The following is a 27,645-nucleotide window of genomic DNA, read 5'->3' as shown; positions in this document are numbered from 1 at the left end:
GGAAGTTGGGAGCCTGTAAAAGGGTTCTGCTTACTCCAGGTGATGCCCTTTGGGTCGGATGGGCTGGCTGGATGGCTTCGCTCATTTTAACAGCTGCCTTCAAGTAGATTGCTTTACCAAGCTTTGCTTCACACGGATTCAGTCAGCACCTTGCAGAATAGCTGTGCCTAAGGCCGCTTTATTTGCTGAATGTTGGAAGCCATTGTTTCCAAACTGCACGGCTTTTTGTATGTGGATCACGGGATCGGTGTTGGTAACTTGTTAAACAGTTCACCTTTATCAGAACAAATCTGAAGATGGTTTAATGAAAATGTTGACGTGGTGAAAAAGGGGATTGCGTTTTTCCGATGCTGAATCTTGAGCTTTTTTCCCCTTTCCCTCCAAAAGGGAGAGCCAGGAGCCCGAGCTGAAAGCATCTAGAGGTGAACTTGGAACACGTTGCACTGGAAGCTGGTTTCAGGACAGGCACAGCGCTTTGGCTGTTCTCAAATTTGTGAACAGTGAGAGCGCACTGAAACTTGTAAATTCACATGTGTCCTTCATAAATTGTCTTTTACTGACAAGTAACATAAAAGGTTAGAGAAGAAAGCTGCTGAATGTGAATCTTTCTGCTGTAAGACTATCAAGACGTGCTACTTGGTATTTTAAAGGCTAGAATTTTCTTCAGAGTGACAGAAGCTTCTTTGTGAACGCTGTGTTTTAAGGAAAAAAAAAGACAAGCATTATTTTAAAACAAAAAAGTTTATACAGTGAAAAAGTCACACCTTTCTTCCTGTTACCTTCTTTCGGAAAGTAAGGATGCTTGATCCCTTGAGAGGAAAACAGCCTCAATGTTTAAATGCAAGTCCAAGTTTCGGGAGAGTTAGGACTTTCTCAAGTCTTTGATACATCATCTTACTTTCCCAATGGCATAGTTTCCTTGTAATATCTATTTCACAGCAGACTTTTATATGCTTTTGTTCGTATCATCTTCTATCCAAGCAATACATGAAATAGCATACATTAGCTTACTGGCTGGCTGTACTTTTAATCAAGTGATACAGACAGTAGAAGTCTGACACAGAGCACTGCAGTGGTTTGTGTTTTAATGTATGTTTTTTTTCCTTCCCCAGCTGCAGTACCATGCCGGGCTAGCATCTGGCCTTTTGAATCAGCAGTCTTTGAAACGCTCAGCCAACCAGATGGGAGTATCTGCGAAACGCAGACCGAAAGCCCAGCCAACAACTCTCGTCTTACCTCCTCAGTAAGTAATGGAATCTTTTCAAGAGTTTGCATGGCGGGGTGGGGATTCTTTTTTTGACCTTTTAGTGCATTTATTTTATTAAAAAATCCACAGTAATAAAAACTTTGTGCTTGCGTTTTTTGTTTCATGCCAAATGAATTCTTTCAGGTGGTTGGGGTGTTCTGTGGAAGCGGTCTTTTGTTTCCTCTCCTGGAAGAGGAAGCCCTCTCATAGCAGAAAAGCTGCAAGGATTCTTTTTAGTAGCGGGTTTGCAATTTTGCAACACAAAATTGTCATTGAGGAATGATGTTCCCTTGATTAGCATGACTTGGAGCTTCAAGAAGGACTTTTGTGAAGGTCCTAAAAGGCAGAAGCCAAGCCATTTTTGGTGTGAGTACTTTCTTGACAAATGTCTGTTCTGAGTCCATCTGTTCACCATATGTTAATTTTGCTTCGGATCTAAACCTCTTTTACAGGTGACAAGCAATTATGAGGACACTTAGAAACTGTTTGAGGACACAGAGTATCAACACTTTAGGCAGCCTGTGTACTGATGCCAAAACACAGAGATGCTCACAACTAAGCTTATGAATTAATAAACTGCTTAAAATATTTAGTTACATATAAGAAAATGATTATTATGTAGAAAATGAAGTGCTAAGCAATTATTCATTGTACTGAGCATCCTTGTGGAAGCTGTGTGCTTTTTTTCACAGAACAAGAGCCACTGATGTATAAACACTATGCTACTAAAAATGTCATGGTTGTAATAATAACAGTCCCTGTTGTCTCTGGAGTCCGCAGGCCCAGGCTCATGAAGGAATCAAAAGAAGTTGAGATTTGTTCTCTCTATGACCTGAGAATAGAAGACAGTAAACAGGACATTCCCGTTGTATATTAGCTTTAAAGGATTGCTAATGCAAGAATCCATAAAATGTTCGATTGCTTTAGTGAGGCGTCGTTCAAAGGAGAGTGGCTAGGAGGGCAGCTGTAGCAGAAGCACCAGTTTGAAAGGCAGGTGCTTTTTCTGTTATATTTGTGAAGGAACACTGGTATGTTGTGACAGACTTTGGCTCAATGGGTTTTTTTCTTTTTCTTTGTTGGCACGTTGAGTTTTATCTTGAGCTTCAAGTTGACGTTGTCGATTGACGTCAATAAAGCAGAGCGCTATGATGCTAGTTGTCATGATTTGTATTCAGAGACCTTAAAGTCGTGGATTCTCCAGTTACTAGCAGTACTTTAATGATAGAGAAGAGCTGTTGTAGCATTTTTTCATAGGAAAGTCTGTACCTGTATATTCTATGTCAAACTGAAGGGAAAAAAAGTTGCAGCAGTATAAATCTTTATACAGAGCGTGCAATATACAAATTTACTTAGAAGTACTGATGTCTTTTTTTATCTGCAGGCGATTATTCCTTTTCTTTTAATGATGCTTTTATCTAGAATTTGCGGATAGCTACTCTGTTAAAATTTAATTATAAAGTTCAGCTAGTCTTGGAATTATATCCTGATATTTTCTTACCACTTCCAGCACTATTCACAGTCAAAACATGTTTGTACTGAGCTGGCCCTTTATCCTGTTGATTTTTTCCTGTCTGGCTTCTTTGCCCTTTCAGATTTAGTTCTTACTTGCTATCTTGGTGTGTTTTAAGAAGAGAATAATAGTTATATCAAATCAAATCAAATACCTGTTGAGCTCAATACCGCGTATCCAACACAAGGCAGAGGCAGATTATTAAAAGAGTTATAAAAATAGACTTTTGAAAAGTGTTTTGAGGGGAAAAGAAGTAGTGTGACAAATGGAATTCTAATATCTTGATTTTGTTGTAGCTTCATGCAAATAATGATGAATAATTCTGTTATTTTCTTTTTGCACACGAAGTGCAAAGGAGGAAAACATCCAGGTGCAAAATTATGCATCTCCTTGAAAGGACCTTTTAGGAAAAAGACAGACTCTTGCAGTTTCAATAGAAATTTTCCCATGGCACTTCAGGGATTTTTTTATATTGCTTTTATTTTTTTTAGATATATTGATTAGTCGGGAAAGGAATAACTGTTCTTTGTCTTTTTTTTTTTTTTGCTTTGATTTATGTTATGAAAATGAAGTTCTGTGGCAAGCCTTTGGGCTGAGTAACAACGCGCGATGAGTCCAGCATATATTAAATATTGCTCAGAACAACGGTGTTACCCAGCGCTTTTCTTAAACCTAAGTGTATGAAACTGGGGATGTGCCAAAATGTCATTTTAGGATATCAAACTAGAGCAAACAGCAGCACTGCGGTAATCCTCTTCAGCCTGCAAAGGGATGCAGGAAACACTCTTGCTCAGGACTTTGTCTAGCTAATGATTTGGACAAAAGATCTTCGAAACAATGTTTATTTTAATGCTGACATTGATATCAAAATCATAATTTTAGTTGCAGGTAGCGTTACTGAATATTAATTTCCCTGTGTTTTAAAGGAACTTTTGCGGTTGGTATTCATATGTTACCTTCTTAATAGCAGTGCTTAGCAGTTTCGTCCTACCTTCTGCTCCCAGAAGGAGCTAGAGAAGGGCTTTAATGGCCAAGCTGATGCTTGGTAGCCCCACTCATTTGTCCCTTGCCAGCTTTCGGCTGTCTTTTGGTATGCCCTGGTTTGGGAGTGAGAAGCTTTAGATTGACACTAGTAGCTATCAGCAACTTCAGCAGCAATTTTAAATACAAAGATATTTTTAAAAATGGAAGGTTTCTTTCTTATGCAACCGCTGTCAGTAAAATTTTCATTTTCTCCCTGTTTTTATTATCATAGGGTTTCTATGGATGCTGAATAGAGACAGAGATCTTGGCACGTCAGGTGGCATCTCTCACCTGATTTCACTGTATCTCAGTTTTGGAGAGAGGCCCTTTGGTGTTCACTTGCTTTTCAGTTTTGGTTTTCACTGACTCTGATAGTGCAGAATACAAGCTTGATACGTGTCTCACTTCTAGCCAAGTGTATCTGTATGGGAAAGTGACTAACTGCTGCTTGCTTTGTCCCTCCTTCTGTCTTCTATTAACAAGACATCTCCCTGTACTTGCTAATAGATGCATTCCCTCACATGCTTCTCATCTGGCTGCTGCTTCCTTCCTTCTGTTGAAGAATCTCAGAGCAGTGTTTGCTGAAGTGCTGAAAGCTGTCAGCTCCTTCCGTGTGACTGGGACAGCGTACTCGTGCAATGCTGCTGAAAATTAGAATAGCTTTTTTGTTTATGCTTTTTAAAGTTATTAATAATGAGAAGGCTGTTAGGTTTAGGTTTGGGTGTTTTTTCTTCCCTCCTCTTGAAGCAAAGCCATGGACGTGTTTGGTTTGTCTTATGTTATTTTGCTTGCCCCCACGTCTCCGAAGCAACTTGTGACGTTGGCTCCCAGACCCCCAGAGCCAAGTGCTGTGCCCCGGGTGGGCTGGCAGGGCTGGGAGCTGCGAGCCCCAGAGGTCCCAACCAAGCACGAGGCCCATTGTGCTGCTGGGAAATGGCAGCGGGAGCCACTGTGAGATGGAGAGGGAGAAAGAAAAGAGGAAGCACAGGACTGACTTCATATTTATGCAGCTGTATTCCTTGGCACACACAGGAGGGTCAGTTAGTATTAATGGGAATTTTTAGGGGTCTCAGCTGAAAACCCTTGGACTTGGATAGCTCTGTGGCACGGGGCTTTCTCAGTGCTCCCAGATGAACCATCTGTCTTCTCTGCCTGGAAGGAAATTGCCAGAACAAGAACTTGCTCACCACTGTAAGCACTGAGACTCTTGCTCTTTATGGTGCTTTTTAGGGTCATTTGTTGTGACATTTGTAGTTTTGCAGAAATAAGCATGCTATAAACAATAAGCAATGGGAAGTCTGGTTCTGGTTTGACAACTTCAGGCTCAGTGGATAGAGAGGCTTGAGTAAAAATGAGTCCAATTTTATATTTTAGGGTTCCTCAACTTGTCTTGTAAATCTCTTGTGCACTGATGTATTCCCTAACCTGACAAAGAAAACATTTTAATAGATTGAGGAAAAATCTTTGTGAATTTAAGCTGTATTGCTAGGAGCAGACCAGCAAAATTACTTTTCCTTTATTAAAAAATAAAAATAAAAAAAACCAACAAAGATGTTCTGCCCATAATGCTGCTGTAGATAAATGAGAAACAAAAAGCTATGGAGGTGATTTTTCTTTTAGAAGAGAATAAGGACTGGAGGATGGAAGTGCTGGGCGGAGACTCAAGAAAGCTGTTTTTTTTTTTTTTTAAGTGGGCATGAGACCATTTTGTTGCATTGTACGAGTGCCATGTAACAAAACTCCAGTCCAACATCACGTATCCGCAGAATGCAGAGATGTAAGCACTCCTTCCATCCATCTCCCTGTTTAAGCGACTGATTTATAATCAATCTTCTGTCAGAATTGCTTCCGTAGTTTATTGTACAAAACTCCCATCATCTCATCTGCTCTCTTTTTCTAGAGGAGAAAGTTGCATTGACAAGAAGCGCGTTCTTGCCTCCGTGCTTTGGAGTTCCTTTACCAGAAGCAGCTCTTTAGTGAGCAGTCTCCTTTAAGAGCTTATTTACTGGGTCAGCAGATACGTGTTCATCTGGATTTGGAAAATAAATGTACAGACACCCCAAACTTTGTTTGTGGAGCTTGGTTCAATACCAGCATTGTCAAAGTGTTGATTTTGGATCGTGCTTCTGCCCTAACAGATGTAATGACTCTGTCATACAAGCAGTATTACAGGGTTCTGTTGGACACGCCAGCTGGGCGTTGAGGAAGAAATTCAATTTAAAATAATTACACAGTAATAAAAGCAAAAATACTGTTTTAAACAGTTAGCTGAAAGGTATGCATGTATATGTGTCTAAACGATACACCCAGTCATTAGACGTGCCAGAATTAATTATTTGGAACTGGTGTAAATTACCGTTTCTATATTAAGTGGAATCCTGATGAGCCGTTTGCCAAGAGTTTGGGAAGAAAAGGGTTTTTTTCAGCATGTTGTTTTATAAACAGCATCTAATTACTTCCTAGGATCGGGATTTTCATTATGAAGGAGGCAGATTATATTAAAGATAATGGCAAAGCATGTGTGAGCCAAGAAACGTGCGTTGTTGTTGTTTTAACAGCGTATGTTTAAGCTGTGTTTCTCTAGCGTGACCGCGCTGTGTTAGAGGTCTGAAATCCCAGCCAGAATTCATACTTTGAAACCAAGATGTGCTTAGCAGCAGAGCACAGCACCCAGCATCGACGCCGTGGGGATGTGGTTATTTGACGTGGAGCTGTTGTTCCAGGGGTCTCACTGGTTACTGTGTGCTGACATCCAACATTTGGGCCCGTTCTTGAAAGTATTCAAGAATGAAAGAGCAAAATGTGTGACTGTGTTTTCCTTTTGGAGAAAAGTCATCAGAAGTTCTTTGTGCAGTTCTAAAATTCTCCTTTCCCCCTACTGGCAAAGCTGTATTAAGTGTCAATATTCATTAAATGCCGCAGAGATGATATTGTAATAAAGAAATAATCCTCAGGCCTACATCTGTACTTCTTTCCAGAAGAGCCGAGGTTGAGAATATAATTAAAGATTAAAACTCTATTTGCATTCTGGAACACAGAGATATCTTTCTGTACATGATGGGGAATTGTATTAATAAGGAAGAGATCAGTTTCCAATAAGTTTCAATACTCGGAGCTCACTAAATATCCCTGTTCATGTTTAAGTTTCTCACGGTATTCCTTTAGCTTGACTTTAGTGAGACAGTGCAACAGGAACTGTAAAAGAACATGTTGCTGAAATGTGTGACCCTTTTGCTCTGCAAATTAATCCCTTTTTATATGAAGACAAAGATTAGAAGTTTGTTCTTTAGACTGTAAGACAGTAATGTTTACATGAATAGGTTTAATTACTTTGCAGCCGTGTGCCATGTAGACCCAACGTTAATTTCAGTATTTGGTATCTTGTGCACAGTTTGGATCACATTTGTGTTGTTTTCTTTTTGGGGGATCGATGAATGCCTTTCCTGCAGATGTGTCATGCAGTTCATTTTGGAAGTTAGTGTTCCATTGCTTTTAAATACAGCGGTGCAGGGGCAAGCTGTGGCGGTGCTGCTCCATGGTATGCATTCCTCTAGAATCTTTCAAAGGAATGCAAATAGTGCACATGTAAACCTACTGAAACCACCACCTACAGCATTACTTCAGAGAATAACAGTCCCCAAGTGTTTTTTGTTTTTTTTTCTAACCATGTAGAGTATAATAAAGAGTAATGAGCAAACAGGAAATCACTGTTTTGACAACTTCGTTACAGGGAGATAAGTGCTGAGAAGCAGATCACAATGATTTTCAACAGCTATTGAAAATACAGTAGCTTCAAGTTATTTTAAGATATTGCCTCGTTTTGTTTTGTTTTGGATTTTTCTTCGGGTTTCTTCTCTGCCTACCAGCCAGAGATGACAGTAATTGCTTTGAGACAGGTTGTTTTAGGGAAGTGGGACTGGATCCTGCTCAAGAAGTGGTATACCTTTGTTCCAGATTTGAAACTCTTGGGTAATTCTAGTTCCTTCAAATATCATCGTATGGTTTGTTTTGTTGGGGAGGTCCTGGCTGATCGAGTCCCAGTCCCACAGTAAGTATTAACTTTTTATTCTAAGGTACGGAAGGAAAAGTTACAATTACATAATCCTCACGTTTTCATTTATCATTTCATTTTCTTCTTGGCCATTTTTCCCCACCGCTGAAAGCTAAGACACGTGCTTGTCCTGGTAAGGTACATTGCCACCGCAGTGTTAGAAGTTCTGAGTTCTGTTACCTTTAAACCAAATGGGGATTGGTAACAGTTTGACACTGATCTGGTTCTTCACAGGGTCAGTAGCAGGGACATTCGGATCCCAAAGCTGAGAAGCATCTGCCGTGATTCAACCCGTGTTGTATTAAAGACGAGAATTCCAAGGTCACAGCGCATCATTAAACTTTATTGAACTGAGTTTTATCTGGAGAACAGCTGTACATACAGGTGTCAAGTTATTATCTCTGCTTTTCAGACGTAGCACGAGATAGCTAGCTAGTCCTTGTCACAGGGATGAAAGACCCATGTTGGCAGCAGACAAGTGGCTCACGGAGCTCAGCAGCCGCTGCTGGCAGGCACGCAGGGGTGGGGGTCAAAGCTGCCTGCTGTTTCTTTCTGTGCATTTTATTTAAATGCTGGGGGTTGGGTGGAACAATCTGCTATTAAATGAAATAGCGGTCTGTCACTTTTAGTTATGTAGTATTTACTGGTTAGCTCTCAATGTAATTTAACTGGAAAAATAATCTCAAAAGTGTTGTTTTGATTGACGAGGAATTCAAGCAGGCAACACCAATGAGGTCGGATCCAGTAACTTATTGGGGCTATAACATCCATCAGTCCTTTCTATTTGTAGCCAAAGATACTTCACCAAGCTGTACTCCCAAAAAGGGAGAAGGGGATAGTCCAGTGAGCTTTGCATTTTAGTGTAAATTCTAAAATGAAGCACTGATAATGTTTCCTCTTCTTTGTGTTCACGGCTTTGTATTCGCTTTTTAGCTTTGGCACCATGCATGTGTTTTGTAATGCGCTGAGATAGCAAAGATACTGAAGGAAGGAGGATGATACAGGTGTATTTTTCTCTTTCCCTCTTTGGTCTGTGGGGTTCTTGAGGTCAGCTGTCTGTTGTTTCTGTGCTTTAATCAGGATGTATGTGATTTCTCTAGTGAGGGGCAATTTTGAATACTGGACCGACGCAGATTTAATGAGCATTTGAAAACTGAGGGGAAGAAAGGTGATCTGATTTTGTAGTTCGTAGATGATAAAAGTGTAATGCAGCACTCTGTTCTACAACAGATACCTTCTGGGACTCAGAGCCACTTCTGCATCTCAGACTTCTAGGTTTCTGTATGGCATGTTGTAATGCAATATAAATCTGACAATCTCTTTTACTCTGTAAACCTGATCCAACTCTATTAAACCAGCATTCAGACAGCGGCAGGAAACCCTCTTACAGTGCAATATATTTGGGATTTGCATTTAGGTATATTCGGGCCCCAGCTGGAGCTGTATGACTTGAGGACTTGGGTATGATTTGAACTAGAGCCTTGTACTGCTGGTGGGAGGGAGCGGTTCCTTAGCACGCTGCTGTGGTTCTTAGCATATTTGGGCCCAGGGTGCGTTACATGAGGAGTGGTGGTGCAGGAGCCCTTCCCTGCTTTGTGTTCTCTGCTGCTCTTGCAGTTGTCAGTGCAGTGGCACTGCTCTGAGCAGCCCCTGTACGCCACTGCTCAGCTACACCACCACTTTGTTACAGACAGCTGCACGGCTCCATTCCGGTGCTGGGCACTTGGGAGCTCGGTGCTGAGTCGATACCTCTGCTGTTCTGTGCAACTTTAGAAAGATGACTCCTTCAAAAATATTTAAGCTTGATCTAATCTCCTGATATGTTGATGTATCTGGCAGCAGGAGGCTCTGTAATAATCTTCTTTATTTTGTTATACCCGATCAATGCAATTTTTTTGGCTGTAGTTATATGCTGAATTTCATTTCATTCCGATAAATACTGTACAGCTGCCTGTTTTCTTACAAAGTAATTATAAAAAAGCAGCAGGCATTGATCGACACAGATTGTCCAAAGAAAAGATTTTGACTAAAACCAAATGTTCCTTGTGATATTCATTAGCAGGATAATAATTTCTACCCATGCATGTACAGGAGACAAAGGTCCTGGGTGTTGCTTTAGCCGCAGTAAATTACTGAGATGTGAGTTAGTGGTGCTGTAAAATTTTACAGTGCTTTTTAACACCGAGGGAAAAAGCCAATTTATTCACTTTTCAGCAAATAGTCTATCCAACCGCTGTGGAAAAAGAGTGCATGTAATTAAGAGTTCATCATATCTTCGCAGTGTAAAGAGCTTCCCTTAGCATTTGCTGCGAGCTCTTAAGGACTGATGGCCTTAGCTCATGTGTCCTGGTCGAGAGTAGCTCCATGAATGTTTTTCTTGATGGCATCAGCCCGAAGAGGCCTTGGGCTCATTGCTGTCCGTGTTTTGGTGTCATGTCCCACAAACGAATCCCACAAATACTATTGCTCTGGGTGTGATGCGCGGCCTGGTGAGACTGAGCGCAGTGATTAGAAATAATTCCCATCTACTTTGCTGCAGATTGACTGGAACGCTTTGTGGTTGGGAGTGAAAAAGCCCTATCTGGTTGGAAACCTGGGGCTGTGCTCCATCCTTGATGTGCGTGTTCATTTTCCAGGATGTGAGCAGACCCAAAGCGGTGCGTAGCCCCCAGTGAATGTTAGTTTTACTGGGAATTGCAATTCTGTGGTAAAACAGCACAATTCTGACTCTTTGATGTATGTTTGCCTTAAAGGTAATGTTTGTGTGAGAACTCTGCCGTTAGAAGGTGGCAATTAATTAAAAAGTGTTTTCCAAAGCCCCAGCCATTACAAGATGCCCTTGCAACCTTTGGAGCTGAACACGAGGCTTGCCCTGTAGGGAATTCCTATACACTTAGTAAAAGGAAAGCTAAGGATGAAGATTTTAATGTGGAATGAAGGACCACGAGTACTAGTTTAACTGCTTGTTTCTGTGTCAAAAAGCAGTATTCTATCGGTGGTTGGACTAATTAGACAGTGAAGAACAAGCTAGATAAGAGAGGAAATTTGTGTGAGCTTAATAACGATATCAAAGCTGTTGCCAAAGCTGTGATTTTATCATGTGATTGCTTTAACCCCCTCTCTTGGCCGGACTGTTTGATGTGGGGAGCACTGGAGGCTGCTTTGCTGCAGCAGGCGATCAACTGGAAAAGAATAAATGAAACCAGCCGCTTGCCAAAGTCAGAAAGTGTTTCCATATTCATTGGCTGTATATTCCATTGTCAAAGATGACAAGCAAAAAGAGTAGAGCCCTAATAAGGTGGGAGGAGAAGGTCTCTGTTTTGATGGCTTAGCAAAAACGGCATTATTGCATAACTGTGTAATGTGATGCGATGCGAGCATGTAGTGAATGTATTTATTAGTTACGTCATTTCTGTACCTCCTCATGGCTCCAAGCAACCTTCAGCTATTTGAGGGAAAAACTAAACAGCTGTTCTGTGAGGGCAACAAAAGTGCTTTCAAATGTGATACATGCTGGTAAGAAGAAGGAAGTAAGAAAACTGGAATGTCTTACCTAAGAATAAAGGCAACGAGGGTTACCTGTGTCTTTGACAATAACTCAAAAAGAGGGAGTTTCCTAAGCAATGGGTGTAGGTGGGAGCTGGGCAGGGGACCAAAGTCGGATTTACCTGGGCAGGGAAGTGGCTGTCCCCATCCCTGGGGACCTGGTGGGCACCGTGCTGGGTTTGGTGCTGGTCAACTGACCAGAAAGGAGGAGGAGTGTTCCCCTGCCTACCTAGAAGGGGCACAGTAGGAGAAGTGCTTTGCTGTGCTTTCTTTACTTGGTGTTAAAAATAACTGTTATTACTTTTTAATTTCACTTTAGGGCATTCTCTGGGTATTCGTGTGTTTACAAGGAGCCCTGCGGATGGGTTAAATGGAAAAAGCTTGGGTAGCAGATTCTGGCTGATCATGTCATAGCATTATCCTCTAAACATAACCTTCACCTGTAATAATTTTAAGTATTGTGGTACAATCACTTTGGCCTATTTGTCCAACTGCTGGTAGAAAAAAATAAAATCCAGCTACAAGAAGCTTCACTGGGGGCAGTTACTTGCTTTTCATTCATTTCCAGATGCTGCCCTGCTGTTATTCGCATTCCTAATGGCTCTTCCTCTTTGCTGTATAGATTTTTACCTAATAAAATCTTAGCACTGTTTTTGTGATGTCAGTGATATTATTCAGGAGTATGTGTACGTCGTTTTGAAAACAAGAGTGTTAGTAACATAACACACATTCCTAATTGGACATATGCCTCATTGTTTTAAGTTTTCCATGTTCTGTGATTCTTATCTTTGCATGGGTAACGTAGGACATAAAACACCGGGCAAGGAAGGCTTTATTAGCATCAGCAGTGGACTCAGCTCTGACTTCTTTTCTGCGGCTTTTTTTTTTGTTGTTGTTCTTACAAAATTTATTTTGGGAAAGAAAGTAATACTTTGGTGCAGAGGTCATGACTAAAACAGTGAATTACTCTTTTCACCATTGCTGTTTACCTGCACACGTTGAAGGAAATGAAGTTTACATTCTACATACAAGTATCATGCTCTGTTATTGCCTGTAGTGCTTTGTTTCCATCCCTCACAAAATGTAACTGTGGGATAGTGGTCAGCCTTCTCATTCTCAACCACAAATGTTGAAAAGCTCTCGAAGATGCAGAGGTTCCTGAATAAGTTATTGCAGAGCAAATTGCTATTTCGTTGAGTTGCTGCGTGCCTCGGTTTCCCCACCTGAACTGTGTGAATTGTGTCTTCTGGGAATGCTGTGGGAGTGCTGAGAGCGACTCGAGTAACATTTGTACAAAGCTGGGATGAGAGGAGGCATTAACTGCAAGGCAGGTGCTTGCGTGTGGGGTGGGGGTCTGGATTTTTGTCTTTATTATTAGTTGTTCAAGCCCAGTTGATTTCTTACAAAATTCAGAGTCCGGGAGTGGCACGTTATGAAGAATGACTGACTGTATCATTCCTATGTGTGAGAGCTGATAGGAAACTCTTAACTATCCACTGTCAGTATTCATTCTGAGAAATGCATGCTGATGTGTTATTCTGTATCCTTTGTGTTCTTGCCTTCAGGTGCTCATTTCAATGATGCAAGGCAAAGCGCAGACACATGAAATAATTACACAGCAAGCTTGGCTGGAGCCTGTCAGTCTGTGTCAAGCTCCCAGATGCCTTCAATCTCTTAATTGTTGAGCTCTTTTGCTGATTGTTACATTTAATGTTTGGTGTCAAAATCAAATGCACTGTAGAAGTTGCAAAGAATACCTTACTGTTTTGATGTAATTTAAGTCAAAATTTTCTAGCTCTGTCCAAAGTAGTGCTGTGAAACTTAGCTTCCCTCAAGCCAAAAGCAAGCTTTTCTACTTGCCTTTTACATGCAGATTGTTCTGTTTCATTTTGGCTTTGGGATTTTGACAGTTTCTCAGCAAAGATGATGCTTTTGCTCATGACAAATTTGTGCCTTGTAGACAGGTCTTATAAAAAGAGCCTTTTGTGGAGGACTGAAAGACAAATCCAACTTAGATCTAATTTTGGGACTCATCAGCTACATAGCAGGCGCATAATTTGAAGAGTCATGGTCATAGCTAACAGAACTTTACCATTAATATAAATAGTACCTAAGTTTGAGCATTCATTGCTTTTAAACTTTTTTTTTTATGATTCAATCTTAAGTTTAAGGAAGAAAAGGAAAGAAATGATTAGGCTGGTTAGGCAAATGTCACTGAGCTGTGTTGTTGGCAAGTAATCTTTGCAAATCTAGGAAATAATTCCCAGGTGATTGTCATTAATGTGGTGTTTCAGGTACTAAGCACCTGTCTGGGGGTGACATTCCTCATCAAAGCGCGCTTCTGAAGAAGGCGTAGTAGATTTCAGAGATTGCTGTGTTCTCTGAGGCTTTAATTGGCATTTCAAGGGTGGTCCTGCCAGGCTTCTTAAAGCGGGAGCATGAGTCAGTGCTTCCCTGTGTGCTTTGGTGGGTGAACCTCAGCAATGAGGTCTCCTCTCATGTGCAAAACCTGCCCATATAGTTGACTTCCTTTGCCTTCAAACCCTACAGAAGTATTTCATTTCCATCTCCTGAATGTGAAGGATGGGATAATGGGAAGACTTTAGCTCTGGTTTGAGCTTAGAGCCTCTTGAATGCTGTCATTTAGCACTGATGCAGTGTGGCATGTGGGGATGGAAAAGGGCTCCTTGAGTAAATTCTGATACTGTGAAATTATATACACACACACATTTAAACTAAAGTTAATGTTTTCGGGATTTTTTTAAGCCCTTGGAAGGAACAAGATGAGCACTATTTTGTTTGCCCTTATTTTCTGTCTTTCTTTTGTGCTTCTTATGAGCTGCAGTTTTCAAAGAAGTCTATTTTCCATCCAGTGGGACGGGTCCCAGGCAGGCAGAGCAGCAAACCTTGGAGCAGTGCAGCTGAGGATGTAACTGTAACTGCATTCCACTTGTTTTCAGTCGAGCTTTCTTCTTCTGCTTTCCCATCCCCATGGTTCCTTTTCAGAGATGCTGTGCAGCGTTTGCCTCGTTGTGCCTTTTGCCAAGCAGTTATGCAGTATCATCAGTGGCTTGTATGTTTTTGTCTCTTCTTAAAAGTAACATCTATGGAATGCCATTAAGGATGTCTGATTTACTGTAGTTGCATTTCATTTGCATTTGGAGTTCGCAGAAAACTTTGTAAGTACACAAGAAATGAAGAATAGTTAAATGATGAAACAAAAGTCAAATACAGAAATAGATGTCAATGCACCGAATAGCGAATGCAAATTGAGAATGAATGGAGAGGGGTTTTGGAATATCTGCCAGTTCACTCATGTTCAGAAACGTCACTGCTTCTGCAGGACGTCGGCTTCAACTGGTTGACTCTCAGTAGCTCTGTGTTAGCTAATTAATCATGTAATTGGCTGTCATGTTACTAGGTGAACCTGTATTGTGGTAGCAGCATGAATTTGAGATAATAGTTTCCAAATGATTGAAGTATCTGTAATAGCCCTGCCCCTCATCATTGGCTTCAACTTCCCCCTCGTTGTTATTAAAAAAACCTTTGATAAAAGCTTACTCTTAATGAAAGTTCTGCCTGCTCGTACGGAAAGTTTTCAGTTGTTTGTATTGATATAACTGATTCACATTCACTTCTTTATATAGCACATTTTTAATCGAAACACTGTAGTAATATATTGGTATATGTTATTCATGCCTTTAGTATCAAACTTCTGTAACTTCCTCTCTGTGATGAACCGATTGGTTCTCAGGTGGCTTTGTCTTTGGTTTATGCTCTCTTTTAGGTTCTTTCCTAAAAAATACAGAGCTCTCTCCACGGGGGAACCCTTTGGAGGATTTGACTGGAGGTTTTATAATTACAGATCTGTAAGTTGGACAGTGCAACTAGGTAATGAGAACAGCCGTCACAAAAAAAAGGAAAAACATAAATTCTGCGTTTAAAACAAAGAAAACGAAAGTAACCTTGCTTTAAAATACGTTAACATTTATCTCTGTATTTAAAATTTTGTCTGTGTGCTGGAAGTGCCTTTAGTCAGCGTAAAAAATCTAATTAAATCTTCTCCTGATGGCGATCCACGGCTGACCCTCTCTTCACTGGAGCATCTTATTAGAATAATAAACCACTCCCTGCTGGGAGACACTGCCGTTGACAGACAGGCGAGACACTTTGGCTGCTGATTAGAAAAGGTTGATCGGGCTCATATTGTCTTCAGAGCCTGCAAGAAACCCTTCATTGGCCCTGCTGCAGCAGGACTCCGAGGTGCTGCGTGCTCGGGGCTGGCTCGCTTTGCTCCCTGGCTCACGTTGCAGTGGGCAGCGTGTTAGTTCGGCTGTCGGTGCTCAGAGGCTGTGCTTTTGCTCATCAGTTCCCGTTTGCTGTTAAGAAATGTGTAGCAACTTGGAATTTCTTTCCTGTGGGTGATCAACTTGACGTTCCTTAACAAAACTTAATTTCTGTGGTGTTTTCAGCTCTATATTCTTTAATGTACGCTCAGGACGGAGCAATGTATCTAGCAACAAAGCTAGGCAGGTTTAATACTCACGTATTTTTTCAAAGGAGATTGTCATTCCTTGTTTGTTTTTTTTTTCTTTACTTAGGATGTTTTCTCTATTAGTATAATTAAAATTGTGCCATGCTTTTTCTTTTAATAACACAGTTGCTAATAATAACACTTCTTGCTAGCACTGAAGGCAGTCGTTCTTAAGGAGGTATTTTCCTTTGGATAGTCTCAGCGTGAGCACTGACGCATGCTTGGCTTTCTCGGGAAGCTGTGCAGGTAAGGCAGAGGGATGCAGAAGCCTTGTTTCCCCCAGCACGGCCTTGGCTCCAGGCCAGGCTCAGCCCTGCCAGTTCCCTCATCCCTGCCCTGCCTGCTGAGCACAGCGGAGCAGCACAGGCAGACCTGGGCTCCAGCGTTAAAAAAAGCCGCCGCGAACGTCAGGCCGTTCTGATCTCTTCTGCGGCTGCACGCTGATCCTTGTGTGGGAGGGGAAATAACCTCACACGAAGAGGAACCTGATTACGGGAGAGGGAAGGTAGCCAAAAAGGCGTAGTGTGATTCCGGAGAGCTGCTTTGCTGCGGTGTCTGGGCTGGATTTGGCAAGCCCAAGGGTTACTGTTACCGTAATCGGTTCCCTTTAGCAGCCTCTGTTGTTTACTTCTGCCAGTGGTGGTGGAATTAAGGGGAATTTTGTTTTCCAGAGTTCTTAAGGGAATTAGTTCCCCTCCTTAAAAATCCCAACCTAAGGAAATCTGCTTGGCGAAAAAGTCACGTTGGAGGAAAAGGCAATGAGAGATGTGGGCTTTAGAAAACAGGATTCTGAAGGGCTTCTCTCCACCGAGTGTTTGTACGGGAGATTCTTGAATGTATAAATACCTGATTGTACTTATTCTATGCAGTTTTTGTACCAGAAGGGTGGAAAGATGGCCTTGAAGGAGTCCTGTGATAAACTTCTGAGTTTTAAGAGAGATTTTCCATTTCTGTATTAGTGCAAAAGGATTGAAATACTTGGTCAAAGCCTAATCTTGAGGAGAGAAATCAGGATTCATCAAGACAACTTAGAAAATAGGCAATCATAAAACTTGCAAGAGGTACTTGGTAAAAGGGGTTGCACAAGTCACTGTTTGTTACAGTACTTGATATTTTTGTAATCCTCCCCCCCAAGGGAGACCCATCTAGGAGCCACCAAGCTTTATTTTAAACGTCTCTTGTGTTCAAAGGCTTCTCATGTTTAACTTGACATTTGAAAACCTAACAGGTTTTCTGTGCTCGAGCCTCCCACCTGCCAAGGCTTTCTCCTCTTGTTGCCTTGATATTTTTTATTTATTTTATTTATTTGAATGACTATAACCAGGTATGTATATAGGTATGTACGTGATGTGTGTGTGCATGCAAATATGCATCTTTTCTTGAGTCTTCTTCCTAGTACTCCCGTTATGTATTCCAAAATCTTGTTCTACAGGAAAAGTGTAATTCTAAAGAGGGAATTGAGCAGTGCAATAACATGTCACCATGGGGACTTCAATAAAATTGCAGAAGCCAAATTTTAAATGTCCTCATGTCTGTGATTTTCTTTTGTTTTGCTTTTTCTCTTGACTAACGCTCCTTCAGGCATCCTGTTTATCTGAGTATCCTTAGATGCTAGCACGATGACGAGCTTTAGAAATCTGCTTCCACAATACAGCTAGAATCCAGTACAGGTTCTATGGTAATAGTGCTAGAATAAAAATCTTTCATAACAGTTTAATATCTTCACACCAGTAGCTGTTAGGAAGTCCACCATGCAGCACACCTACAGGTATTCAGGAGTGAAGCTGCAGCTCTGACGCATGTGCTCGTGCCTGCGTCAGGTGCTGACATGGCAGAGACATGAAGTTACTCTGTTCGTAGCCAAAACTGAGGGAAACATATGGTAAGGATGAGAAAATCTACTGAAACAGGTTTGAACGAGTACTGAGCCGTTCTGAATTTGAAGAATGTTTTAAAACCAGAGAGCACTGCCTGTGTGCCATCAGCCTCTGATTTAAGTAGGGATACTTTGTTTGAAGCAGACAAGGTCAGGGCTTTGGTAACTAAACCAGTACAAACAATACCTGTCCTAAGGGAGTGCTCTGCTCTGCTCTCCTGCTCTGATTCTGTTAGACATTCCTTAGAGGGTTATATCCTTAACACTCCCTCCTTCCCATCCTTTCAGTTTTGGTTGCCTTCGCTAAGGTCAGGGATTGATGCTCGTAGCATAAGTGACCGCTGAGATCTCCCCCTTCCAGCAGTGCTGGCAGTATGGTCAAATACAGTGCATAGAAAGGCCTAATTGTGCAAAATATAGTATGTTTTCTATTCATCAATCAGTCAGCTCAGAAGTAAAATCTCACTAGTTGTGATAGGTATAGAATACATAATAGGTATCATGCATTATCTGTTGTCTTTCATAAAAGCAGGTAAGTACTGTCATTTCCCCTCTGTTGAGGGAGATATAAAGCACAAAGAGAGAAAGTGGAAAGATTGTGCTGCTGAAATAATTCTTCAATAGCAAAGCTGAAAATTATGTATCATAAAATACTGAATTCTAACTTTAAAATAAATGACAGCAAGGAATAATGTGTAGCGTCAGGATCCCATCACGTAGTCAGCCCAAACAATGGAAGCCTTCCCATCTGCAAGGAGCCCCTTTTTATTTTGTTTAGGAACCAGGCGGGGCTGGTGAGCCAAAAGCCAGCTCAGCCCATTATCTTTTTTAGAAGCAGGACTAACACGATGCGTTGTTCTGGGCCCTTTGACAAAGCACCGCCTGGTGTTCACTGAACATCAGCACATCCCAGCCTGCTCCTTCTCCTCTCTCCTAGTGCTGCATGGCTGATGTGGAGGTGCAGAGCGTGGTCTTTCATTGCAGTGCACATCCAAGCAGCCTGTGATGAACTCTGCTAAGCTAAGAGGGCAGGAGAGGGTGGGCATTGCCCGTCTCTCTGAAGCCCCCTGGGCTGAGGTATGTCTGGTTTGTGCAGACAGGTTTTTGTGAAGGCCAGCTGGATCTCTTGGCCTGAGTTAATCCCAAGGACCTTTGGCATAGCTTTACTGCATGGAAACCTGTGTGTGTGTGTGTGTGCGCAAATTTCAGCTAATGGATGGGGCACAAATTGCTTGACAAGTTACAAGAACCATCTTTGTAGATAAACGTTCATGTAATGGTTCTGATTCTCATCCAGGTCCTGGAAAATTACTGCTGTTAGCATTTAGTGATGGTTGTGGAGCAACATCTACTTTCTCGAACAAGAAGGAAATAAACAATGCATATGTGCTGTGAAACATTGCTTCTGAAATTGTTATTACTGATGTTAGGGAGGGCTGTATTTCCTCCTGAGGTACATATAAAGGAGATAATGATGTTTTTCATAAAGCACACAGTCTAGTAACAAGCCCAGGCAAGATTCTGGTGATGACTGTAAAGCAGATGCACGCTTATTTTGTTAACCAGCCTTCACACATTGCAATATCCCTATTCATCTCTTGATTACTACTGTGCATTTAAGGCGTTTTGAAGAACATTCTGCAGAAGTACCAGGAAAGCTATTTCAACCATATGGTGAAATATCTATGGGAATTAGACTGCAAGGTCTCTGTTTGTAATTTGAGGTTTTGCCTATTAAAGTTGCGCTGTTTAAGAGGATACACTGGAATCTGATGTTGTGAACAGAAGTCTTTGTGCTCTTTCTTCAAAACCAAATGAACCAGTGCTCTGACAAAATGTGTGTTTTCAGAGCATATTAAAGAGTTGTTCTTACTTAACTTAAACGTGTGGATGTCCAGAGGCTGGTTCAGGGCAGGTTTGCATTTTGTAAGTATTCAGCATGGGAACCTGTCTGCATGTGTAGCCTCGCTGTCACTTCTTACCTTTGAGAAAATTCCTTATGTGTTCACACCTCATCCCTTATCAGCACATTCACAGTGGCACTGAATAATGCAGAATTGTTTGTTGAGTAAACGAGACAGTATAAACAACATATTTTGCAGTAAAAAAATGTTTTAATGTTGTGATAGAATGACCCCAGTGTACAGCATTTCTGTCCTGGGAGCTTTGGTCCCCGCAGGAATTGTGCAGGCACAGAGCTGAATCATGAAACTGGTTTACATTTAAAGCGTTTCCTACTTTTTAAAGCCAGATCAGCTCTTTGATTCAGCTCTCCTAGCACAGCACAGTTGAGGGGGCCAGGATGTGTCAGTGCCTTATGTCACTATTGGTGCTGGAGACTGGAAATTGTTGAATCAGGTTCCAAAATGCCCCTGTGAGTCCAACCCTTAAACACTGTCTTAGTTTCTAGAGAACTGTCCAATCGACTCAGTGTGCATTTCTAAGTGCTGAACTGGTTTGGCCTTCCCTGAGTGAGAAGTGCAGATGGTTGAGGATTGGATGCAGCTCTCCGTGCACGTGCTTTTGAAGCAGACCGCCCTGTGTTTATATGTAAACACTTTTAGACTATTTGGGCACATCTGTGACTTGATCTTTTGCATCCACTCAGTAATGAAATGTCATTCCTTTATGACCAGAATAAGATTCCTAGCACAGCTGAAACCAAGCTAACTTGCTGAAATCAGTGGCGAGCTGCCTTCTCTCAGGTTTGGAGCCGAATCTTTGTGCTTTCAGTTGCATGCTGTCTCACTTCCCCATACTGAGGCTGGGTTGGGCATGAATTGTTGTCCAGGATATCTTAGCAAATTTGCTGTTTCCAATCCACGCCTCCTGGCATGCTGCTTCCCCCACCTGTGGAGTCATATTCCCAAGATGCTGCCATGCCAGAGTCCCTCATCCCAGCCACGTGTTGCTGCCCCATGGCTGAAGAAAGCATCACTCCAACTTCAGTTTTGCCTCTTCTGCCCTCAGTCTCCCTCACGGTAGTTAGAAGTTTCTTACTTGAGTAACGTAATGCTTTTCCTTTACAACCTATCATGAATAAAGATTTCACAGCAGGAACTGGAGGCATTAAAGGAGTAGCAGAAGAGAGAGTTTGCGTGCAGATGGTGAAAGAACAGAGGGAAGCACGATGGGCTGCAGTGAGGAGCCTGGCTGGAGTCCTCACCAACAGAAACTTTGTGTTTGGATGAGAGAAGAGAGAGGAAACCACTAAAGCAGTTTGTTCAGAGGCCGGTGGTACAGCTGTAAGACAAGGCAGCCTGGTAAGGGAGTTTTTGGCTAGAGGAGAAGGTGGTCAAAACAGGCAAATGCCTGCAGTGCTGGCATGAGGAAACACGGGCATTTTTAGAATTTCTAGATGGAAGAGTAAGAGCCTGAAATAGCAACAGATCAACTGTGGAAGTTGGGGAAAGAGGCAGATATTTCCAGGTTGGTCTATAGATATCACGGGTTGTGACAGCTGCCTAATGAGATGTCTTGAGGCGTGATGCTGCTTTCTCAGCGTGAGAGTTGTTGAATTCCTTTTCATGCTCTTCATTGCCTACCCAAGCAGGAAGTGTCATTTCACAAAAGCTGGCAGAGGTCACTGTTTTAATAACTCTTGTTAATTGATGCTTCTCAAAAGCCTTCTATCAACTTGAATTTGCTACCTGCAGAGACTAGCTCAGCAGGTGGCTGAATCAAATTAAAACTTTAATTCTGTGGTTAATAAATCACGCTAGAACTGTGACTGTATGTTTTAAAATATAATATCCAATCAATTTGTCTGAAAGCTATTTACTCTCTTTATAAAAAGAAGTTATTAGCTCTGATGTAAACAGTAACAAAAAACCCTCCCCAGAAGTGTGGGAGCAGGTAGGTACTGTGCTAGTAAGTGACGGAATGTGTGGAGAGCTTCCCCTTCTGCTGTCCAGAATGCCACAAATCACAGATTGAACAGAATCAAGAGCTTCTCTTCATCCCATACGTAGTGTTTTCCACCGGGCGATTCAGGAGCAGTGAAGCTCCACTGTATTACAGACATCTGTCTGGCTCTCTCCACAATCATTTAGCAGAATGTTCTTCTTTTGAAAGATCTCCTCCAAAACTGGTTGCAAACACCTATATTTCTGATTTTTAAATGGTAATGTTGAGTGGAAAAAGTGAACAGCATGCAAGTGAAATACTGTGTGGGATAAATGCTATTTAAATCTTGTCTAAGCTGCTAAACATCACACTAACGTTGGATCGCTGGATCTGATCCAGTAAAGATAAAAAAAAAATAAATATAAAAAAGCAGAGAGAGAGAGAGGTCACGTTGGAGAACCAAGCCATCTGTCCAGTGCGGAATTAAAGGCATTTTATAATGAATTAGTTTTTCATATTTCTGTGTTATGAGGGGCCTAGGTGTGAATCAAAGAGTGTCTGTCTGCAAAGATAGTTCCTGAATTATTTTTATGTTGTCAGCCTGATGTTTTAGCATGAAACGTCTCATCTGGCTTGCATAGCTAATTAATCCATTATAACCAGTATTTTATAATTGGCTTCAGAAGTTTTTTTCTGTCAGTTCCAGGCATTGTTCCTCTAATATGGACTGAAGGATTTACATACATGCCTGTTGCCAATTTTTCAAAGATTATCTCTGTTGCTTTATTCTAGCATTGTTTTATCATATATGTTCACAACAAAAAAAGCTTTCTTTTGCATGTTAACATTCAGAATTCGTTCTTGTCTTTGCTGGTATTCTTGGGGTAGATTGGTGCATTTGACCTCTGCAGTATTAATACAGCATATTTATACTAAGAAGTACCCTAGTGCATTAAAATGGAAATAACAATTTATAATGTTGACAGCCTTGGAGAATCTCTGATGTCAGGTCTCATCTTACTGGACAGGGTTCAGTTGCACATTCAGATGCATACCGCTGATTGGTACTATTTATCATTTTTTAAAATAAAGATTTTCTGTTCAAAAATAATTTGAAAACCTCCTTAAAAACCATGAATCTATGTCAAGAGGGAGAGAAGGATGAGAAAAATGGGACGGGGAAGTTGGTACAAACCTGCTATTAGAGCTTCTTTAAAAATCCTCCCACTGACTAGTAAAATTACATTAGCAAAATTGGTGCAATATTGATAGGATGTAATGATGGGAAGTCCTGTTGTCATTTACTGATCAGAACGTGCACCCATACGGGTCAGGACGCAGTCACGGTGAGGTTTCTTGAAGCTCTTTTCAGTAGAGTGGCACTAACTGAGGGTATTAAAAATTATCAGGTGTTCGTGTATTGGTTTGGTTTTTTTTCCTCTCATAGAGGAATAAGAGATTAAATTCCATCTGTAACGAGTTCAAATACTGCACTGTGACTGCATGTGGGGACTGCTGGGAATGGTCTTTTGCAGTCTGTCTTCAGGCCTGCTGGAGCATCCTTTGCCTCTCCAGACACTCTTCTCAACTCTTTGTAGGTGAAAGAACGACTGTTTCAGGGCAAGAGGGGAATTTACCGCCGTGATTTCAGCTTGTATGTAATTCTGAGAGTTCAGTGTACTTCTTTCTTAAGCTGAAGATACGCCTAGCATTTCAGCAAATCTATTTCCATGTGCTTTTCCCTGCTCTGTTACTACTTGTGTCTGTAAATGCTCATTCCAACCAGCGTCTTTTGTAAGGAGAGAACTGAGACGTGGTGAGTACACTGGAAGTGCTCATAGCAGAAGTAAAATTAAACTTTTCTCCTTAAGTGCTACACTTCTCTGAGAGGCTGTAAGAAGTTCTGTAACATAAATAGGAGCCATCATATTTTTGAGCTGTAACTTGCTGGATAGAGATGTGTAAATTGTGACTCTGCTTATTTTGGCACTAAATTAATGCATTTCAGTTCTGCAAAATGAGTTCCAGAGAGCTGCTTTTTCTCTGACCCTCTTTCCAGACAGCTTTGGGATCGCTCTGTATCTCATCTTTATTGTATGTTCTTCAGTTTGCTCTAAAATCGTCACCAGTTACACTTCCACATTGTCGTGCTGCTTCTGACTTATCATACCCATCACAGAACCATAGAATTGCTCAGGTTGGAAGTGTCCTTCAATACCATCAAGTCCAACCTCACCCTAACCCTACTTCACAAGGTGTTTTACCAGATGTCCTCTCTGAAGGGCAGGGCTCTAGAAGAGCTTTGCAGTCCGTTAGGCTGTCCGTCCTTTTGTATTTGAGGCCATTGTGCAGTCAGGCTAATTCAGTAATTATTTGTGAATCTTTGAAGAACCCTTCTGGTCTGATGCGTCCTCAGGAAATGCTGATGTCTGCTTTTAAATAAAGGCGAAGGGCTCGTGGATTTTCTCTGGGATTCTCTTGATTGAGAAAGAAAGGAAAAGGCCAGGCCACCTGTGGGGAAAAACCCTGTAGCTGCTGTGCCTTGCCAAAGTAACACGGATTTCTGTTGGTTATTTTTTGTTGGGTTGGTTTTCTTGAACATTACAAAACCAATTCCAAACCCCAGATAGAAGTTAACATTGAGTTAGTGCGATCAATAGTCTTCAAAAGATTTCTGTTTTGTATCAACTTTTGACCTAGTTGCTTAGCTTTATGTGTGGGTTTACTTCAGGGCAGGACGTTGGGCAAGCTCGCAGCTCCCTGTTCTGCCAGACACCAGTCTCTTCTGAAAGAAAAAACAAGGATCTCTTTCTCCTGCTCAGGTGGCATGCAATGGCAGTTGGCTTTGAGTGTAGCTTGAAGGCATACAGTCAAGGCAAGTTTGACATTTAGAAATGATCGGGTCTAAGAGAGAGCTGAAGAATTAATCACCTCCGACCAGCCTGGATCACACTGTCAGAGGATAAATGTAGATGGCCGTTGGGGTTTTTCAGAGAGATACAAGCAGATAGAATGCCAGAGTCCAGAGTATTGTTTCTGTGATTTAAAATTACTTGAATTTTTCTTCCTTAATGCATGTAGACTTTGTCTTTTGTTTTATGACGTGCAACTTTGTATTTTATTTGTTTTTAAATTATCACCCCAAACTCAGAAAATTTAAGTTCTGCAATAATTTGCATTAAAATGTCCAAGGCTGTGAGGTATGTTCCTAACCATATACTCATGGAGAAATACAGAATTTCTTTTCACCAGCTTCTCTGTCAGACATCTCCATTCACACACAAGGGATTTGGGATTCGGTAGCATTTAAAATTAGGCACGTACTGTTGATCTGTTGATGTGCAGATTACTCATCCCGAAGCATTTATATGTCTCCTTGTTCACCATGCTAAGAGAGATCTTGGTTTGTGGATATTTTGACTGCTTACTAGCAAACAAGCTGTTAATGAGTCATTCAAATGAATGGGGAAGCTTTTCTACTCAACTGGAGGTGCGGATTAAGGTTTTAATGCAGCTTTCCAGGGTGGGAGAGGTTTTGCTGGATTTTATCATTCATGAGTGCTGTGAGTAAGCAGGACACCTTGATCTGGGTGTCCTATAACGCTGATGGGCAAAGCATCCCTGGGGAGGCTGTCTGACAAATTCTATCCTGTGTTTTGTTTCAAACGTCTCCAGACTTTCATGTTACATAATAAAGGATATCTGGCTCAGTTTAAAAGTGCTTTACAAAAAATACTTTTCTCTTAAACAAAACCCCATGTTTACTTATATCCCACCTTCTGCTTTTTGAAAACGCTATGTATTTTTATATTTCTTTATCTTTATGGAAGTAATTAGTATGAGCAACATCCACCTTGGTGTAGCTCATCGTTTGCCTGTATTCGGGGTCAGTTGATTCCTTTTTTTCCTCGTGCTTTTATTTTGTACATATTTGCTATCTTGTATGTATCAAAGACTAATTAAATTAATTCAGGGAAATCCTGTGGACATTAAAAATAAGTAATAATCTGCAACAAGGAGCGCGTGTGTAACTGTGTTGTGTTGTTTGGCAGGTACGTTGACGATGTGATCAATCGCATTGACAGGATGTTCCCTGAAATGTCTATCCAACTCTCCCGGCCCAACGGGACCTCTGCAATGCTGCTGGTGAGTTGGATCGTTTAGTCCTTTCAGATGGATTTCTTAAGGGCTTGAACTGCTATTTCTAAAAGGCAGGCTATTAAAGATTATTTTTTTCCAGAAACGTGCTGTTCTTCATTTGACCCAGCGGTGTAAGATCTCTTTTGCTTTTAGGCACATGGATGATAAAAAGAATTTCACCTTTAAATGCTTTTTATTGTTAAATAAGATTGTAGAAATATGAAGGTGAGCTCAGATACTGTGTTCTTCAGCAGTCTTGGCAATGAGCGTATCTCAATTGTGATAATTAAGAAGAAAAAGAAGCGGTAGGAGGAAGAGAGAAATCGTATTGGTTTCCTTTGTCTAAATTTGTTCAAATTGCTCTTGGTCCAATGGATTTCTGTTTTATGATGAAGTCAAGAATTTGCCTTTGAAGTAAATGAGCAGTAAAGGCCTGATTATAGATAAACAAGTCCAATACATTCAACTTATTTCTGCCTGACCAAGCAAGATTTCATTCCAGAAGAGCCTATTGTTCGCATCAATTTTCACAGGCAGCTGTTGTGCTTATAGCAAGAGCCGAGTCTGTAAAGTTTTTACTCTGGGACAGCAGCACAGAAATAGGGTCTGCTGAACTCTTACAGCATGGCACTTGGAAGCTGATTCTCCTGCAGCCGAATAAAAGACTGAAGTCGCATCTTTTGATACCTTTTAAATGAAAGTGGAAAATATTCTATGTCCAAGTGAAAATTTGGGACCAAATCAGTCTTTTCCATCACAGATCGTTTGTGGCACTTCCTCTTATATTTTCCATTCTCACATAGGCTGCTGCAAAAGGCTTGGGTATAGTGTGTGTGTGTGTGAGTATAGTTGTTTTTTTCAAGCAAATGATAATGTGAATCTAGAAATCAGATATTTTGTCGAAGCAACTTTCTCAAATGAAGAATTTGGTTTTTTTAGTGTTTGTTGAATTGAATACTCCATTATTTTTAGATTTTGCCTCCATTTTTCAAAGTTTCTGTTAGTGTCTCAATAATAAGTATAGCAGTGATTACATTCCATTTTAATTAATCAATTCTTTAGCATCTTACTATTAACTTCCTTTGAGCAGCCCAATATTTGCCAGAGATTAACTGAGTCAGAGGTTAAAATACACAGCTGGCTTCCACTGGCATTAAATCATTTAATCTGCAATTGTTGGATTCACCAAGTGGAACAACATATTCCATAAAAGAATTGAATTCATCAGTGCAGTCTTAAGAAGCTCTAAGTCATGGAAGCTTTTGCATTTGCTGTTAAGCTGACTTTATATTTAACTATTTCACTGTTTTACTTCCTTGCTTGGAAACCATTTCCATTCTCTTAGAGTCCCCCTCTGCACCTAGTAGTTGCCTTCCGATTCTGATGGCTTTTTGAGATCAGAAAAGGTGATACTTTCCAAGAAATGGGCACAACTAGGAAATTTTGTAAGTTATCTTGGATAAAACTGGTTGGGAGCAAGGTGCATTGGCAAAAATGGTAACTGCAAAAGAAGCCTCATTTGCAATTAGTAATGACCTACCAAATAACGTTGGTCTCTAAATCAAGGACATTATTGTTGCTACAAGACAACAGCCCTGTATTGAGCCAGTGGATTGCATGTTTTCTTTGGATCAGAGATCAAAACCACTGTTTTTAAAGTATTTTTGCATGTGATTTTGTGATGGGTTTATCATTTTCTCTTTTAGGCAGGTTTTCCCTCTTTCCCATCTGTCTCAGTTGATGCTGCCAATATGGCACTTTCCATCTGGCCCCGACTGCTGCAGAAGCTTTTGCTGTTTTCAGCCACAAATCATTCAGCAAAAGGTGCTGCAGGACGGGCAGTGTGAAGAGCACCTCCCCCAGAAGAAGGGAG

The 27,645-nt window shown here is 41.1% G+C and overlaps 1 protein-coding gene across 1 annotated transcript in view; it reads left to right on the top strand.

Moving 5' to 3' along the window:
• The window catches only part of MED27 (mediator complex subunit 27), an 81,484-nt gene that overhangs the window by 28,421 nt on the left and 25,418 nt on the right, over positions 1 to 27,645 (top strand). Inside the window, exons 3-4 of the mRNA XM_021413747.1 lie at positions 1,113 to 1,243; positions 25,685 to 25,778. Coding sequence (XP_021269422.1) covers positions 1,113 to 1,243; positions 25,685 to 25,778 — 225 coding nt within the window. The remainder of the gene's footprint in view (positions 1 to 1,112; positions 1,244 to 25,684; positions 25,779 to 27,645) is intronic.

The sequence above is a fragment of the Numida meleagris genome, chromosome 16 (genome assembly GCF_002078875.1).
Source record: "Numida meleagris isolate 19003 breed g44 Domestic line chromosome 16, NumMel1.0, whole genome shotgun sequence".
Lineage (NCBI taxonomy): Eukaryota > Metazoa > Chordata > Aves > Galliformes > Numididae > Numida > Numida meleagris.
The sequence above is the reverse complement of the archived record's forward strand: the minus strand, read 5'-3'. Positions and strand labels throughout refer to the sequence as shown.